The sequence below is a fragment of the Alexandromys fortis genome, unplaced genomic scaffold (assembly GCF_014885135.2).
Source record: "Alexandromys fortis isolate MF-2015 unplaced genomic scaffold, M_Fortis_MF-2015_v1.1 scaffold_79, whole genome shotgun sequence".
NCBI classification, from domain to species: domain Eukaryota; kingdom Metazoa; phylum Chordata; class Mammalia; order Rodentia; family Cricetidae; genus Alexandromys; species Alexandromys fortis.
The window spans coordinates 3016050-3035039 of NW_026067964.1; the positions used below are offsets into that span (position 1 = coordinate 3016050).

At 39.7% G+C, this 18990-nt stretch overlaps 2 protein-coding genes and 1 pseudogene across 11 annotated transcripts in view; 2 read left to right on the forward strand and 1 right to left on the reverse strand.

The window, feature by feature from the left end:
• Positions 1 to 12163, reverse strand: part of Gfm2 (GTP dependent ribosome recycling factor mitochondrial 2) — a 40714-nt gene extending 28551 nt beyond the window's left edge. For 6 of the 10 annotated variants that reach the window (XR_007593844.1, XR_007593843.1, XM_050153795.1 and 3 more), the window contains exons 1-7: positions 12052 to 12163; positions 9290 to 9374; positions 8102 to 8186; positions 6102 to 6159; positions 5153 to 5250; positions 1838 to 1963; positions 933 to 1021 (exon numbers count right to left, since the gene is read on the reverse strand). Coding sequence is in view for 8 of the 10 variants with exons in the window: in XM_050153795.1 (XP_050009752.1) it covers positions 933 to 1021; positions 1838 to 1963; positions 5153 to 5250; positions 6102 to 6159; positions 8102 to 8186; positions 9290 to 9334 (501 nt within the window). In the remaining 2 variants the exon portion in view is untranslated. Of the gene's footprint in view, positions 1 to 932; positions 1022 to 1837; positions 1964 to 5051; positions 5251 to 6101; positions 6160 to 8101; positions 8187 to 9001; positions 9070 to 9289; positions 9375 to 11532; positions 12004 to 12051 lie in introns of those variants that run through there. The other 4 variants (XM_050153794.1, XM_050153797.1, XM_050153800.1 and 1 more) reach the window with 4 other exon arrangements.
• LOC126508599 (uncharacterized) lies at positions 9510 to 9608 on the forward strand (annotated as a pseudogene).
• A 24-nt stretch (positions 12164 to 12187) lies between the features above and the next one.
• Positions 12188 to 18580, forward strand: Nsa2 (NSA2 ribosome biogenesis factor). Its single transcript, XM_050153808.1, has 5 exons — positions 12188 to 12344; positions 14051 to 14238; positions 14328 to 14478; positions 16545 to 16724; positions 18185 to 18580. The coding sequence occupies exons 1-5, from the start codon at positions 12342 to 12344 to the stop codon at positions 18443 to 18445; spliced, it is 783 nt and encodes a 260-aa protein (XP_050009765.1). The 5' UTR covers positions 12188 to 12341; the 3' UTR covers positions 18446 to 18580.
• Positions 18581 to 18990: the final 410 nt, after the last annotated feature.

The window sequence follows — 18990 nt, forward strand, 5'->3', positions numbered from 1 at the left end:
TGAGTTACAGCCCCTCCTAAGAATCTTTATCGTAACTGTGAGGAGATGATGATTCATGTGACTGCACTGCTACAAGTGCCGGCTCCCCTCTTTTAAGACTCGCTTCTACGGGCTGGAGAGATGGCTCAGCGGTTAAGAGCACTGCCTGCCCTTCCAAAGGTCCTGAGTTCAGTTCCCAGCAACACATGGAGGCTCACAACCATCTGTAATGAGATCTGGTGCCCTCTTCTGGCCGGCAGGCATACATGCAGACAGAATACGGAATACATAATAAATAAATAAATTAATTTAAAAAAAAAAGAAACTCTTCTATAGCAGTCTGTGATGTAGTGTCTCCCTTGGGAGGAAAAGGTGGGTTTGCTAACTGCCCTAGAGAATACAGTGTCAGCCCTCCAGAGCAACATGGAGGAATGTTAACTGCACACTGTAAAATACTTCCATCCATGCCACTCTCTAGACTAGGACTTGGGGATTGATGACTCAGGTAGTAACTACATATAGACTAATAAAGTCAACAGAATCTCAGGCTCCTCACAGTTCCCAATATCAACCATCATATTTTCTAAAAAACAAACAAACCCTTTCCTTCCATTGTGAAAAATCTGAGATTACATTTTATTATTCAATTCCAAGCCGGGCGGGTGGTGGCGCATGCCTTTAATCCCAGCACTCGGGAGGCAGAGGCAGGAGGATCTCTGTGAGTTCAAGGCCAGCCTGGTCTACAAGAGCTAGTTCCAGGACAGGAACCAAAAACCTACGGAGAAACCCTATCTCGAAAATAAATAAATAAATAAATAATTCCAACTTCCTTTAAACATAACCTGATTTATACGGATTTACCAAATAAAGGGATATAATTAACTAATCCTGATACATTCTACATTTTAAAGAAATCACACTGTTGTTCTATCTTCACTTTGGCAATATTTTACCTCTACACCCGCAGAGGCATCAAACACGGCCACTGCACCGTCCAACACTCTCAGGCAGCGTTCAACCTCCAAGGTAAAGTCCACGTGACCTAAGATAAGAATAATAAGTACTGAAAATCTTCAACACAGAACAGTCACATGGGTCAGCAAAGTCCCTCGTGCCCACAAAAGATGGTGAACCCTTGATAGAAGTGTCCCCCTACGATCATAGTGAACAAATATGGTGGTGTAGGCAGTCGCCTCCCCACACCCACAGGCCCTGAATCTGGAGATGAGAAGATTTAGAAAAAAAGGTGTCTATTCTAAACATGGACAGACTGTTTCTCATGTCACTGTTCTTTAAATAATATCGAATAATAACTATTTACATAGCAGTCACTTAGATTTGATGCTGTAAGCATACAAGAGGATGTATATGGTTTATGGAAATATTACACCATTCTACAAGTGATTTAAGCATCTAAAAGTTTTAGCTCTACAAGGAATCCTAAAATCAATTCCTCATGTACAGTGAGAGACAAGTATACACACGGAATATTATACAGCCTTAAAGGGACAGAATTCATGCTACACAAAGACTTAACACTAATTGAAGTAAACCAATCACAAAAGGATAAATACAGTGTGACTCCACCTACAGCTGTCTAGAGCAGTCATGTGACCAGGGGCAGAAAGCAGAACGGTAGGGAGAGGGGCAAGAAAAGCAATTGTTTACTAAGTACAGAGTTTCAGCTCTAGAAGATGAAATGCTCTGAGATCTGTTTCACAGTGACTTAAATATGATAAATATGATGGAGCTAAGATAAGAAATTTAATGTTTTCACCATGATTTAAAAAACAAAACCAAAAACCAAAGAAACAGCCTGAGAGACATGGAGTCTCTGCATGGTGAGCCTGCACCATACCTGGAGTGTCAATCAAATTGACTCTGTACCCTTTCCAGTCAAATGTCACAGCTGCTGACTGGATGGTAATGCCTCTCTCTCGCTCTTGAGCCATGAAATCCGTCACTGTGTCTCCATCATCGACATCTAATCGGGAAAAACAGACCATGGTTTAGTTCAAAACAAGGGCATCCTACTTGTTCTCAATAACTTACTTCCCTGGGACAGCGTAATCTACTCTGAGAATAAAAGCTCCCCAAAATATTCAGTGTAATACCTAGAGCCCTTTATTTTCTCTATATAAAATCCTCATAAAAAGAAAAGGCCTTTTCAGAATGATTTCTTGGAAGTTTCTTTTTTAAAAAAATTCTATTAACCACACGCTCATTCCCTTGAATTCTAGCTTGATGTTTCTTATTCCCTCTGTGTCCCACACCCCTGGCTAGGGGATAGAGCAGCTCAAAGTCCACCAATTAAACTCCCTCCTAACTTTATTCCTACTCCTACATCCTGATTATCTGGTCTGCACAGTAAAGCTAATGTAACAGAATTGCCCTTACCCAGGTGTCACAAGAACAAAATGAGGCAGGATTTGAGACCTAGTGCAGCTTGATAATGCCCTGGAGCAGCCACATTGCGTGAGGACTAGAAACATTCTTCCCAGGTCAACTACCCTTTACCAGGGCTCTCACTGCTCAGTGTTCCAGAGCAAGGATTTGTCTGCAAATAAGGCCTGAGGAAAAGTTCTCAGTATAAACCCAGGCGTGAACTTAATCCTAAGAGCTCACTCAGATAAATTAAAACTTTTATTCTGATTAAATTTATAGGCAATAATACATGAAAGTTATTTTTACCATTCAAAATTCAGGAATGTAAGATATCACACCAATATACTACCACTTACATCAACAGAAGACCCCCTAAAATGGCATCTAACTTCCCTTTATATACACACACACAATTTAAATACCAATATCAAGGAAAATAAAGAAATGTATTGGCAAGAAGTCTAGCCAGGCTGCGTAGCCCTGATTGGCCTGGAATTCACTATGTAATACAGGCTAGTTCTGAATTCACAGAGACGTGCCTGCCTCTGCTTCCCTAGTGCAGGGATTAAAAATGTGTACCACCACATCTGGCTCATGTTATTATGTGTTGGATCTGGCCCGACTGGTCCGTACATTCCCGAGAAGTGGAGTGTGGACTGAGAAAAGAAATAGACAAGGGACGGAAGATAGAGTCGGGAGGGCGTCCAGTGAATACTGGAGAAAAAAGTCAAGTTTATTTCTCACCATCCTATACCCAATCAAAAGGGGAGGGCACAAACAAGACTTCCATGATACAAAGAACAAGTATAGTTACCTCCTTACATCTCAAAACACCCAGTGACCAAGCCCTAAGTCAAACATCCCGTCTGGCTTTTGAAGAGCAAAGCATCCAGTAGCTATACCTTTGGTCAAACATCCTGTTGTTATCCTTGAGGAGCAAGAATCGGTTTGAACTCTCTGACCTTTAGCCAAGATGGAATGGATTCAAAATTGTGGGCCCCCACAATAATGACTATTATTCTAATCAACAAAGCAAACTCTGGTCACCAGAGCTGTGTACTTTAGTTTCTAGGCCTACAGAAATCTAAAATCAGTTCTTGATGCTTCAAATTTTGAAGTATTTCCAGTTTCTAGTTTTAGATTTTCCAGAATAGAAATTACCAATTAGTGAAGTTCATGTAAACATTCTTAACTAAAAATTATAACTGAAATATTTCTGATATCTCAATCATATGGATAAAGGATACTTAAACTATATTGACTGTAAATACACTTGAAACGGGTTAAAACTTCCTATAATTTTAAAAAATTGAAACTTAGAAACTATACACTCACTTCAGGTATCCTAACTGGGGGCATGAGGGAAGGATTATCATCTGACTTATGAAGCAAGAGAAGCCTGACACTGCCCCACATCCTGCCGTCGGTCAGATACTCATTCACATAGTGAAAAACCTAGGTAGCCCTATGTTTAAGAATCTACCACTGCAACATCTGCACTAAGGGACAGTACACGAGCTGGGAACTAAGCCGGAGACTTAAAAACACAAGCACATAGACAGACAGAGACGTGGGAACACAGGTCATCCTTGGTCAAGAATGCCCACTTTATTGTGCTCAGAGGCAGCTCATATAGGGCTCTGGCCACGCCCCAGCTCCCGGGATCTTTCAGCTGCTGCCTCATCAGAACCCACTCCCCTGCCATCAGGGTTTTGTGCTCAGAGCACCAACATACCATCACGAAGACGCTAATCTAAATGTTCTTTTCCTCTCTTAAGCATCTAGTCTTGTATGTTTCCAAATGTCTAGGAAAATGGCTCCCAAGAGGAACATATAAACTAGACCTCCTGAACCCACCATGGGACTCAGCCAGCACTACTTAGAACCAGTAACCCCTGATCTACGCTCATGCAAGTTCACCATTTTAAATTCAGTGACACACACACACTCTCACTTTCACTCTCTCACACACATTCAGACACTCATACAGATCTACTCACACATACAGACATGAAAATGAAAAATGGACCAGTTGGGAAGAAGGGGGTCAGCAGGAGAGTGTGGGGGACAATAGAAGGTAATGATGGCTGAAAACACATTATATACACATACAAAATTGTCAAAAATAAATAAATAAAGAATACACAGAAAAATTGGTGCAAATAAAAGCAAAAAGCTGCTCTGGGGAATAAGTACAGGCCAACTGAGAATTAACTACAATCTGCAAAAGCTACAATTGAGCAGTAAACTGCAGACTCAGAAAATACAACTAAGGATTAACAAAATCGTCTCCTTTTCCATAGAGAATTTGACCTTAACTTTCCAGATTTTTTTCTTCTAAATAAATCAGACAATAGAAGTATGTCAACTATGTGGCTAGTAAGTCAACAACAGAATTATTTCAACATACACACACACACACACACACCAAAATAAAATCTACCTCTTTAAAGAATTACAGTTTGTAGTTACATACCTTGGGCTTCCCTGAGTATGGTATGGAATGTCCCTTATATGAACCCTGGAAAGTAACTGCTTTCTCCACTAGGGTGCTCTTGCAAAAAGAAACATCTAACGCTAAATGTGGTTCTGTCCTACAAACTTCCAGTAGGCCAATGACAGGCTTGGGGGTGCTCAATGCTTAGCTAAATCTCAGAAGACCCTCTTCTGGTGGTGTTGCCAGCTACCTTATCTTAATGTTGTTGTTTAGACATCAGAGACTCCATGCCATACTCTAGCTGACTTCTTTTGCTAGTGGGGGTTGGGAAGAGGAGGAATCCATTCTAACCTCCCAATGATCTTGTGTATCCAGAATAGTAAATAATTCGTTCTGTGGTAGTAGTTTTGCCTGCATCAATATGAGCCATAATTCCAATATTACGGATTCTGTTTAAAAGGGGAAAAAAGTCATGCATTATGAGGCACATATTACAATCAAAATATCTATGCTGTGAGAATCTACAGGTGATTAGTATTCCTATAGTACATGTAATTATGTACAAAGACAAATGCAAAGCATATTTGGGTTTTATTTTCAGCATATACTAAGTATACATAGTGATAGACTATACTCTGACGTTCTCATATACTAAGTATACGTAGTGATAGACAATACTATGACGTTCTCATATACTAAGTATATGTAGTGATAGACTATACTCTGACGTTCTCATATACTAAGTATACATAGTGATAGACTATACTATGATGTTCTCATATACTAAGTATATGTAGTGATAAACTATACTATGACGTTCTCATATACTAAGTATACATAGTGATAGACTATACAATGACGTTCTCATATACACATGTAATGTACTTTGTACATATACTAAGTATACACAGTAATAGACTATACCATGACATTCTCATATATGTATATTAAGTATACACAGTAATAGACTATATTGTGACATTCTCATATATGCATGTGATGTACTTTGGTCGTATTCACCCCCACACCACCCTCTCTTGTACCCACCTATTGCGGTCGATGTATCCTACCACATTATCAGACAAGAGAGCTAAGTAAAAAAGGGCTGATTACAATATTGACTTGTTTATATTCATTTGTTACATTAAAAAATCTTAATACTTAACTGAGAAAAAGTATCTTTTGAGATACATACTAACATTTACAATAGAAATTGCATACGTTACTAGGAAAGCCTGCGGATGAAGACCTGTCAACTTCCCAACAGCCTACTGGGAACAAGTGTAATGATAGTACTTACTTCTCTATCGGAGGGCTAATGATGGAGTGAAGGGATTTGACATCATTTCCTATTACACCTAACAGGAAGAGAATTGAAATTAAACTATTAGATTAATATAAATTTTTCTTTAATTTATAAATGAAAACATACAAAATAATTTAAAACAAATACAACCTTCCAAATCAAGCTAAATAAAATGCAGTTATTTAAGATTTATTTTCTACCAACATAGGAAAGTTATGATTAATAGCAGGATTTCTTTTTTCAGTCCACACCTGTGAACATCAATCTCTAAATGAAACCCTTAAAAATACAGATCTATTTCAGTCAGTTACTTGTTACACCTCTATTTACAGAACTGTAGAACCAGTGTTCATAACAACAACACAGAAGGTAACAGAAGGTCCTATAGAAAAGGGAAAGGTAAATGTGCAGTCACGGAAGCCTGCATTTCCAAGTCTTTTTTTTTTTTTTTTTTTTTTGGATTTTCAAGAAAGGGTTTTTATATTGATTTTTTTTTTTTTTTTTTTTTTTGGTTCCTGTCCTGGAACTAGCTCTTCTAGACCAGGCTAGCCTCGAACTCCCAGAGATCTGCCTGCCTCTGCCTCCCGAGTGCTGGGATTAAAGGGGTGCGCCACCACCGCCCGGCACATTTCCAAGTCTTGAAGCATTCTGAGTAACCAAGTGATTGTGAGCTGCCATGCAGGTTAGACCCTCCCTTCCCTCAGCTATGCCAGACCCAGGGCCTTTAGAGACAGATGCCTGTGTGCAATCAGTCAGCAGCAGCTGAAAGATACAAATTCTAAATAGCTAAGTAGTGTTTCTTTTTTTATTTTACTTATTTTATTTAGTATTTTCTTTACTTGGCTTGTTTTTGAGGCAGTGTCTCACTCTGAAGTCTTGGTTAGCCTTCTATGTATATCAGGCTGGCCTCAAACTCACCGAAATCCTCCTGCCTCTGAATTCTGGGGTTAAAGGTGTGTACCACTACACCCAGCTTTTATTTAAGGTTTGAGGCAGAGGCTTATATGTAATGTAGTCCTGCTGAGAGTTAAGACTCTCAGGCCTTCTGCCTCAGCCTTGCTAATACTAGAATTTCAATATGAGCCCCCCCCACATCCTCACAGTATTTGTTACAGAAAAATGTTCACAAAGATCACTTCACGTGAGCCTAAGTTTCAGTAATCATACTGAAGCTACAGCAATTTTACTTGTGAATTTAATTTCCATTTTCATGCTCTTTAAACAAAGTCTTCTAAATTTCTAAAATAAAAAGTTTTAGATTTTCAAAAGTCCATTGGGCAATCAAAAGACTCAAAGATAAAGTACATGCCGCAGTTAAACCAGCAGGGGCGAAACACCAAAGCCTGTGTACAGACTGGCAATGCAGCCGGGAAACGCATGCATCCTCGCAGACCAGCAGCCAAGCAGGACTATGGCCCTCCATCACTGCACACGATGAACATGCTAATTAGAACAGCAGAAAAATTAAGCTATTTCCAACCAGGACTGTATGCTTGCTCCTTCAAACACAGAAAGGCATGAGCAACGAGGTGCTCAGCTCCCGGGTATTCCGGGCCCTACTAGTCAGGCCTCCATTTAAACTATTCCAGATAAATATGTACCCAACTTCTTCTAAAACTCCTCAAAATAAATTATTTTATTAAAATCTCTTGACATAAAGCATGTTCTCGTAAAACTTAGCAATGAACCACAGTGTATCTCCCAGGAGGGTACTCCACCAGCAGACTCACTCACTAAGTGAGCAGCCAGCTTCCAAACTCGCCCCTCCCTTGGGTCAGCTCATCAGAGGCCCACCCAGCAGAGGGGGAGCGATGACTCCACGAAGACCAATCTCCCTCACGTCTACCAAAACACTCTCACCTAATAATCTCAAGGAAATAGCCAAAAGTTAAAATAGGTTGGAAACCTCTAAAAAGCAAGGTTACAAAACAGAAAGTGAGAGACTGCGCACAAGAGGAGAAAGCGAGCATTTCCGGTAGAACTAACATCTGTACCTGCTGGGGAGCTGTAGTTTCTTCGAAGAGGCACCCGAGTCTTTGATCTTTTTAAAATTGCCTTTATTTTACAGTAGCACATGGTCTAGAATGGAGAAAAAGAAATTGATAGTAACTTTATTTGATCATTTACAACAAACATGGAATCCAGGAAACACATCTTCTGTGGGTGCAGTGCCGCATCCTGTCATCCCAGCAATCAGGAGGCTGAGGGGAGACCCTGAGCTTGAGGGCAGCATCCATCACATAACAACAATCTCTCTATATCCTTGTCCAAGAGGAAGATATATTACGCAGAATACCACTCGAGTAATTTTAAACTAGCAAAAGAAATGGGCAGCCTCAGGACACGGCATGCAGCATCTGGGTTTCACCAAGGCTCCCTGCTAGATCACTGCTGGAGGAGGAGCAGCCCAGACAAGCACAGTCTCAGTAGGTGAGTGGCAGAGGGCATAGTACTGCTTGACGATTCATATTTCTAATATTTAATGAAAATGTGAGTTTTCAAAATAACACATGGAGGGCTGGAGAGATGGCTCAGTGGTTAAGAGCATTGCCTGCTCTTCCAAAGGTCCTGAGTTCAATTCCCGGCAACCACATGGTGGCTCACAACCATCTGGAATGAGGTCTGGTGCCCTCTTCTGGCCTGCAGACATACACACAGACAGAATATTGTATACATAATAAATAAATAAATATTTAAAAAAAAATAACACATGGAGCTCTACTGTTAGAATAAAGCTTACAGGAAGACACTGCTCATGAAACATGAGGCAGGTGTCAAAAATACCTCAGAAATTGGTTTCCAACAGCTCTGCAATTTTACCTTAACTATTTAATAATAATGTCGTATCTTGATATGATGTGACAGAACTTTACTTCACAGATGTTTCAACTTACAGATATTTGAATACATGCAGCACATTCTTAGTTAGCAGTGTAAGGGTGAGCAAGCAGTACTGCCATTCCTGGAAGAGACAGAGAACATCAGCCTTCCTCTCTTTTACCTCGTGAGAATGGCATTCTGTCTGCTGCTCGCTCTTTTTACTGCTAAGGAAATTTTTAAACTGCATTTCCAATTAAATTAAGGTAGTTTGACGAAGCTAAATTTAGAATAAGTAATACTAAGCCTCTGGGAAAAAAACAATTGGGCTACTAAAGTACAACGCTTTTGTAAGAAACACTTACATTAAGAGGTACACTGAATACTTTCCGATTACTCACTGCAAACATCCTCTAGCTGGTAAATACTGTGACCCTCTAATATCTTATCCTGAAAAAAGAAACAAACACAATTATAAACTAAATATACGCATTAAATCATAAGGCATATATAAGAAATAGGAGTGTATATTTTAAAAAATAGGAATAACTCTGGCTACCAAAAACTCAATGCATCATTTAAAAAGTCGGCAGCACATATACTAAAATTGGAACGATACAGAGAAGATTAGCATGGCCCCTGCGCAAGGATGACACGCAAATTCGTGAAGCGTTCCATAAAAAAAAAAAAAAATAAAACTTTGTACGAAATGAAATACACAGTTCTTAAGCTTAAATTGTCCTCCTTTTAAAAAAGACACCTTAATTCTTAAATGAAGGTATAAAAAGCTGAGAGTTTGGTGGATATCTGTAATCCCAGCTCTAAGGAAGCAGAGGGAGGAGGGTTGCCAAATTTGAGGCCACCTGGGCTACATAGTAAGATCCTATCTCAAAGAAAAAAAAAGGCAAACAAAGATATAACTGGCAGGGCGGTGGTGGCGCACGCCTTTAACCCCAGCACTCAGGAGGCAGAGGCAGGCGGGAGGCCAGCCTGGTCTACAAGAGCTAGTTCCAGGACAGGAACCAAAAGCTACAGAGAAACCCTGTCAAAAAAAAAAAAAAAAAAAAAAAAGAAAGCTATAATTGAAGCACAACTATTAAATTTTTAAAAATTAAAAATAAAAATATATTTTAAACATACAGAATAAACTATGATAAATAATCTCATGCAAACTTGGTAGTTTCTCATTGGCAACAAAAATCTATCTACATATTCTAATTTTTAATCATAAACATGAAAATAAAACAAAGACATAGTGAAGTCAGCCATCTTCATGTGATTGCAGAAGCAGAGCACCTTGGCTTGTACTCACTAACCCTGAGGGCGCCCCAGGTGGAGCACTTGCTAGTGTGCCCAGGGTCCCGGATTTGACCTAAACCCACATTTCCAAGTCTTCAAAACACCAACAGTGTGACAAGAAGACAGAGGACCTAACACCCTAGCACCTGGGGAGACGATGAGAAATCAGTTATACAGGAAGTCATGCTCAGCTTGTCTTCCTGCTAAAATGTTCCCTATTAGCTTTAGCCCTTAATATTACTTTTTCTTTTCCTCTTCATGCTGAATGGAAGATCTAGAGCTATCAATCTTATTTTCACTACAAAACTTATTTCAGGCACAAGTAATTTTATAAGATTTAAAACTTATTTTTATTTCTGTGTCCCTGTGAATGCATGCCATGTATGTAAAGGTGCCTGCAATGACAGCCGGAAAAAGAACAGCAATTCCTAGATTCAGGTTAAGGTAATTTTTTGATCTAGAAGCTGATTAAAGAAAAAGCTGATTAAATAGGGCCTGAAAACCCATTGAGACATACATCTATAGTATATCTATTTTCTGGATGTATGTCCCACTTCAATAAACTCTTAAAAAAAAAAAAAAAGCCGGGAGGTGGTGGCACACGCCTTTAATCCCAGCATCAGGAGGTAGAGGCAGGCGGATCTCTGTGAGTTTGATGACACGCTGGTCTACAGTGAGTTTCAGGACAGGCTCCAAAACTACACAGAAAAACCCTGTCTCAAACAACCAAAACCAAAAACAACTTGCTGGAGTCTCAGGTCTTCTTAGATAAACCACTAGAAATCTCTGCATTTTGATCTTTCATCTACGGCATCACAGAAACAGCATGAAAACTAACTCCACACATTCAGTAAGAATTGTGTTTAGCACTGTTTTCTAGGTGAAGACCATTCTTGCACTCACATTGACTCTAGGCAACTCAAACAAAACAAAATACTATGGAGACAAAAACCTGAATCAAAGCACTAAGACTTCTTGGGATGAATACTTTCTAATATTGGTAGTTCCAAACTTAAGCGTTTACTAGGATTTTTGTTGTTGGTTGTTTTGTTTTTGTTTTTGTTTTAACTACTAGGGGTTGATGACATGGCTCAGCTGTTAAAAGCCTTGGCTGTCCTTCCCGAGAACCCACGTTCAATTCCCAGCATCCACTAGTACGCCAAATTATCTTTTGTGATCCAACACCTTCTTGTGGACCCCGAGGACTCCGGGCACGCTCGTGGTGCACAGACATACATGTATGCAAAACACCCATACACATTAAGTAAAATAAAATCACAAAACACACTTTTTAAAAGGTAAAACTGACCCTAATTGCATGTGCTTTCTTGGGAATTCCTTCCCGGCAATAGAGAGCCAGTTCATCCAGGTTCGCTCAGTCCTAGTTCCCGAATTGCAATAACCGGCCTCAAGAACTTAGGAAATTAAGTCCTGAACCTCCACAAAAACAAAATGATCTCTTGCTTTCCTGGCAGTTGGCCCAGTAGTTTTATTTTCTACACAATAAATTTCAATTACTTGTGCACATACTAGTGGCAAGAGAAAAACAAAACAATCAGTCGCCCTTGTTAAAGGTTGAAGAAAAAGGTCCTTAATTCAGCAGGCATCAAAGGGCTGGGCTTCTGGAGCTCGCTGTCAGCCGCAGCCACAAGGTCAGCAGTCCCCAGCACAAGACCGGTGGCCGCTGCACAGTGTGGCACTCACAAAGCACTGTGCACCAACGACTAGCTTCTCTCGGCCAGACTGAGGGGAGCAAGGGGCGCCCGCCACTCCAAAATTGGTAACGGGCTCACGTTACAACTCCCCACTGCCTAAACAAGCCTCATACCTGCAGAAGGAACGTACAGACCCGCCGGCTCGCGGGCCTCAGGGGGCAGACCTTCCCACTTCCGGGCGGTGCGTCAGCTAAATAGCGCCTGCTAGCAACTTCCGCTCTGCTGCCTAGGAAGCGGAGAGCTGACTCGGAACGACTGTGTGGCGCTCACGCTTCACTCGGCCTTCTTAAAGTGTTGCCCTTTCCTGTTCCGCCTTGCAAGGCGAGTGCTCGTGGGTCTTTGAGAGCCAGAAGAGGGTTTTCGCAGTCGGGAGGTCGCGGACGGCTGTTCCGCAGCTGTCATCATGGTAAGGAGGCCGCCTCGGGCACTGGCGGCGGAGGGCTTGGGGGTTAGCGTGCTCGGACTGTCGCGGGAGGGAGGACGGTGGCGGGCGGAACTGAGACGCTGTGGAGTTGGATGTAGACTCCGGGAACTTAGCTGCAGGACGGGGAACACAAGTGAGACTGTTCACTACTAAAGACCTAGCGTGGCGTCAGTGTCAGCCGGATGGAACAGAGTTGAGGCTTGTGACAATAACCCTGTATAGTAAGCACTAATTGACATCCCACCATTTTACTGCTCAGTAAGTAAACCTATAGTCTTTGCAAGAAGCCAAACAGCGAATACATTGCGGAACCAAACCTGTCTGTCCAGACTGCCTGCCCTTTTCTTTCTACTGGATGTTTCTCGACAAAATGGAATGCCTTATAACTTTCTTTAGTTGCTCCAGAGTTCATGTGATAGCAGTTAAAAATACCATCCGTAATAGTTTTGTTACTTAGCGTTGCTGCAGAGTTCATGTGATAGCAGTTAAAAACACCATCCGTAATAGTTTTGTTACTTAGCGTTGCTGCAGAGTTCATGTGATAGCAGTTAAAAACACCATCCGTAATAGTTTTGTTACTTAGCATTATTCTCTAAACTGGACTTGACCTTGCATTATTGTCATTTTTTGTGGGCTCAACATGTAAATAAATGCTGATCACAGTTTCATTGTTAAATCGATAAAAAATGAAACTATTTAGGATGCAAAGGGATCCCATACAGTACTGACAATGAGCAAAATGATACACCCACTTCGGAAGACAATTAATGGCAGTGGACAATTTCCATACAGAGATCTGAATTCAACTGTAATATTGAAACTTTACTGCTAACTCCCAAAGGGAAAAAAGTCCAAATAACCATCATCTGGGCAGTGGACAAATGAGTTTATGTTTTCACACCAGGACACTACCCATCATTATAAAATAGTTAAACACTGATATGCACAAGGATAAATCCAGTTGAAAGAAGCCAGATGCAAAAGGGTATATTTTCTGTAGATCTCATTCACTGGGGAAAAAAGTAAACATAGAAATATAAGGTTGTGCCTGGTGGTGGTGTGGTGCACACCTTTAATCCTAGCACTAGGGAGGCAGAGGCAGGCAGATCTCTGAGTTCCGGGACAGCCAGAGCTACACGGAGAACCATCAACAAAAAACAAAAGGAAAAGAAAAAAAACACATAGGGTTGAAGATGGCGATGTGTTGGGGGGATGACTTGAGTAGCACAAGGAATGTTTTGGGGTGATGGAAAATAAATACGCCATCTTGATTTTAATGGTTACAGAAATATATTATAGGTCAGAAATTACAACTCAAACCTATGGCTAAAAATGGCAAATTTTGTTTTATGTAAATTGTTTTTTTTGGTAAAACTGACAAAGTTTCTAATAAAAAACAAAAAAAACTGAAAATAATTTACCTTATTGTCCGAAGGCAAAAAATAATGAAATCCTGTAGTTACCTCATCTCTTTAGTAGATAAATCCCTTCATTGAACAGGAGCTTTTCCTGGGATTCATGCCGGTGTGAACACATGAATGATGTCCTAGGTAAAGGTATATTTAATTTACATCCTATGAATGGTGATAGTACTAGAGTCATTAAGCTTTGGGTAGTGTGGGAACCTTACCTAAATAATCCTTTCAGTACTTACAAGAATTAAAGTAACGTTTCTTGAATCATTTCAGCCACAAAATGAGCATATTGAATTACACCGTAAACGCTATGGATATCGTTTGGATTACCATGAGAAAAAGAGAAAGAAAGAAAGTCGGGAGGCCCATGAACGTTCAAAGAAGGCAAAGAAAATGATTGGCCTGAAGGCTAAGCTCTACCATAAGCAGCGCCATGCTGAGAAAATACAAATGAAAAAGACGTAAGTGGTCCTGTCTAACTCTCGGGATCGGGAACACCCATTGGGTGATCATTGCCAAACACATTCCAAATCTCTTTCCTTTCTGATAGTATTAAGATGCACGAAAAGAGAAACACCAAGCAAAAGAATGATGAAAAGACTCCACAAGGAGCAGTACCTGCCTACCTGCTGGACAGAGAGGGGCAATCTAGAGCAAAAGTGCTTTCCAACATGATTAAGCAGAAACGAAAAGAGAAGGCGGTAAGCGATGAAAAAATTAATCTTGTCTTGCTTGACAGAAATATTTATATTAAAATTTGAGGTTCTAGGTTTATCTCCAGTTTAATTTGGAACATTAAGTGCAACTCTAGTTCCGTTTTTATATCAAAGTCCTAAAATGTTTCATAAATTTATTTTGATGATTTAAGATTTGATTATTTTTATTTTACATGTATGTTTGCCCATGTGTGTGCATTTCTGACACTGCATGATGCCGACAAAGGCCAGAACTGGAATTACTGTTGTGAGCTGCTATGTGGGTGCTGAGAACTGAATCCAGGTACTCTGAAAAGCGGCATTTGAAGGGCTCCTGGCTGCTAAGCCAGCTCTCAAGCCACAATTTTATAAATTTAGTTTGATAGAAACTTCTGTCTTATCACCAAGATTGAAATATCCCCGTTGAAAACATTTCGAATTTAAGTTTTAACAAAATGTATCACTGGGAGCTGTGGAGTAGCTCATTTGATAAAAGTTTGCCTAGTTTGTCTGTAATCCCAGCACTTGGGAGGGGGCGGGGCGGGGGGGGGGCAGGAGGATCAGAAGTTCAAGGTCATCCTTTGCAAAATAGCAAGTTTGAAACCAATTTCATCTACCTGAGATCCTGCAAGCCATTAGAATGTCATATCATACATTTGGCACCATGTTTTCACACCAGGACACTACCCATCATTATAAAATAGTTAAACACTGATATGCACAAGGATATATTCCAGTTGAAAGAAGCCAGATGCAAAAGGGTATATTTTCTGTAGATCTCATTCACTGGGAAAAAAGTAAACATAGAAATATAAGGTTGTGCCTGGTGGTGGTGTAGTGCACACCTTTAATCCTAGCACTATGGAGGCAGAGGCAGGCAGATCTCTGAGTTCCGGGACAGCCAGAGCTACACGGAGAACCATGAATAAAAAGTAGTGGTACATGCCACCACTCAGGAGGCAGAGGCAGGTAGATCTCTGAGTTCAAGGCCAGCCTGGTCTACATAGCTAGTTCCAGGACAGGCTCCAAAGCTACACAGAGAAACCCTGTCTTGAAAAACCACAAAAAGAGAATGTCATACATCTTTCATTTAAAAACTAATTAAAAACTAAGTAATGAACCTTAAGAATTCAGTAGATAATGACTTCCTACAATTGAAAATCCCTGATGCTGTTGTACTGTGGAGAAAAACACAACTTCCTTGTTTTTCCTGCCTTGCAGTGCCAAAATTGGTTCTAGTGGAAAATTTCCAAAGGGACTTAACTTAGATAAAAATTCAACAATTCTTTTAGTACACCCTTTACAATTACTGTCAAACTAGCTAAAATTCTGTCCCAATTTGAAAAAGCAAATTTTTAAGCACCTGTGAATAGAATAAGAAACCTAATAGGAAAATACACAGTATTGAAGTATTTTTTTTATCATGAAATATTTTTTTTTCAATTTGTAAATATCCCAAATTAGAATGTTATGACGAGTAGCGGTTATCTACTCAATGAATAAACTGAACTAGTCTAACTGCAGTTGAACTAGAGTTCAAGGGATTGTAAGTCTTACTTGGCTGCCAGGTCCTTGTGAAATGCTGGAGTTGCTCCGAGAACCCATGTCTTAGGACTATTAGTCCAGTATTCTTTTCAGTGCCTAGTATTGCTATGCCGTGAGAGGCTTTGTTTTGAGTGTCTGTGTATTCTGGAGCAGTTGAGAACACCTGACAACCTGATGATCAGTCTCAAAGTCCACTTCAGGGTAAACTAACGAAGAAACTAAGTGGGATGGTGAGCTTGTAACTAGTAACTAGGACATGCACTGCTGAAGCGTCATTGCCTTAGAGGAACATAACAAGGTATGAAGAAATCTTAGCTTAACCAAACCATTTATTTAATGTACAGAATATATGAACTTAACTGATTTTTCTTAATTATGGCTTCTGAAGAAACAGCACAGACTTCCCCAAAACAGTTGAACAACAAGTGAAGTGTGCTGAATGGTTTAGAAGAGAGTGTTCTACTCTAACTAAATCACATGACTCATCCTTACTCTCTTTTTATTACAATACAAACCTGCACTTCTAGGGAAAATGGGAAGTCCCTCTACCCAAAGTTCGTGCCCAAGGAGAAACAGAAGTATTGAAAGTAATTCGAACAGGAAAAAGAAAAAAGAAGGCATGGAAGAGGATGGTTACTAAAGTCTGCTTTGTTGGTGATGGTTTTACAAGAAAACCACCTAAATATGAAAGGTTTATCAGGCCGATGGTAAGTTTCTGTGGGAGTATGATGACTTAATACTTAGCCTCTTGTTAAATATTCTTGGATAAAGAATATTACAGTTTCCTGAAATTGCTAAAATTGATGTGAAAAACAGCTTGGAGAGCATTTTGTGCTATTTTTGTTACATCATTAATGGAAATTTACTTTGTATTTCCATGAATCTAGGCTGAGTCTTAACTTCAGATTCATAATAGATTTGAGATGAAAGAATTTTTATAACATTGCTAGTGAATTCTTATATTTAAGCATTATACACTAGACTCTTCAACCCATTAGACAGTTTGAGTAAGAATGTTTGCTTACATTTGATCAAAAGACAAAAAAAAAAAGCACTGGACTTAGCTTGAGCTTTAGTGAGGTAAATGTCGTTTTTACTTCTTTTGAGTACATATAATTGTTTTTATAAGGGCTATAAAATAGCTTAATTTCTGTATCTTCACAAACTAATCTACTGCCTAGAATTTCCCCTTCTGCTTTAAAAAATATGGAACTGATTTTTTTTTTCAGAATCATTTCAGAGATTTCATGTGCCACCGTAAGTCTAGCCTGCTTAGATCTTAATGCTCAATCTAAATAATTGGTAATGGATTCAAATGCTATAATCACTGCTAACAGCTTTTTTCACTGGATAGGGCAGTTTCTACCCCCCTCCCCCCTCCAATTCACTTACTGTACCAGAGGCTACCTGCCTGCAGAGCCCAGAACATTTGTTCATTCATGATCCTGATTTTAATTTTGTATTTATAATCTTTGGAATAAATTTTGGTGGCATTTTTTTTCCCAGGGAGGGAACTTTCTCTCAATACTAAGAACTTAATTAAACTTCATTTCCCTTCCATCCCCAGAGGTAAAAATAAAGCAAAACTGCATGATGTTCTGACATATAAAGTACTGTACTGACAGGATCCCATTCGGGGGACTTGGTGGCATCTCTGTGACAAGGACCTCTCAGACTATTCTCCAGTCTTTGAGTCATATTACCATCTACATAAAGAAAGCTAACACCCACCAATTCCTTTTTCTTCCCCATGTTTAAAGAAGGCTGGAGTATTTGGAATCTGAAATTGGAACCCGTAGGTTTGATTCCATTTACCACATACAATTTAATCAAACGTGCAGACCCGGAGGGCTCTTGGGAGGTTGTCATGTATAAATGAGGTACTCGTGAGCTCTAGCAGTGTCTGGCACAGAGTAAGCTCAGTAAGTGCAGTGACTAGAAAAACACAGCTATTAACTGGCTATTCTGACATGGGAAACCTTTGGATTGTGTGTACTTCTTTCTACCACATTTATCCACTGAGATTTTTAGTCTGTTGAAATGTTAATATTTTATTTGATAATTTAAGACAATATTCATCTCCTAGTTATGATGACTAGAAGACTAGAAAAAAGGATCTAAAGCCCCTGCCCACCATGTAGACTCATTCTTGTGGTTGGCTTTCTAGGGTCTGCGTTTCAAAAAAGCTCACGTCACACATCCTGAACTGAAAGCTACCTTTTGCTTGCCAATACTTGGTGTGAAAAAGAATCCATCATCCCCATTATATACAACTCTGGGTGTAATCAACAAAGGGACAGTCATTGAAGTGAACGTGAGAGAGCTGGGCCTTGTAACACAAGGAGGCAAGGTTATTTGGGGAAAGTATGCCCAAGTTACCAACAATCCTGAGAACGATGGGTGCATAAATGCAGTCTTGCTGGTTTGATAGTGACTTCTACTGAAAACTACGCACCATTAGGAAAACACCATCACTGTGATCTGGCTGAATACTACCAAGGTGCCTACCCATGAGCAGTCATCGAGGAGTATTTATTAAATTGTAAATAAAAAATAAAAACTGCACAGTTTTACAGTTAGTCTTTAGTTTGGGGCCTAAGGGCTTACAGTATGGTAATAAAATGTAGTGACTGAATAGCAAGCATAGAGATAGATGTATATGAACTAGAGTGTGTATGCAGCATCACTGGAAAAGCCCCCAGTGTTGTTTGAAGCACCCATAAAGGTTAACGAACACTTAATTATTGAGTATTTTCCATCTCACTGCCATTAACCCTAAAAAAATGGAACATATTAAACATAAATGTTTAAGATATACTACATTAAAAGTATGTGATAAGGTAAATTAAACTGAACACAACTTGTGGCTTTTCCACTTGTAACCAATAATTTATGTAGTACTTCAGTGAACTCCAGTGTACTTCTACAGTGATGGTACAAATTGGTTTAGATAGTTCTAGACCATGTACTAGT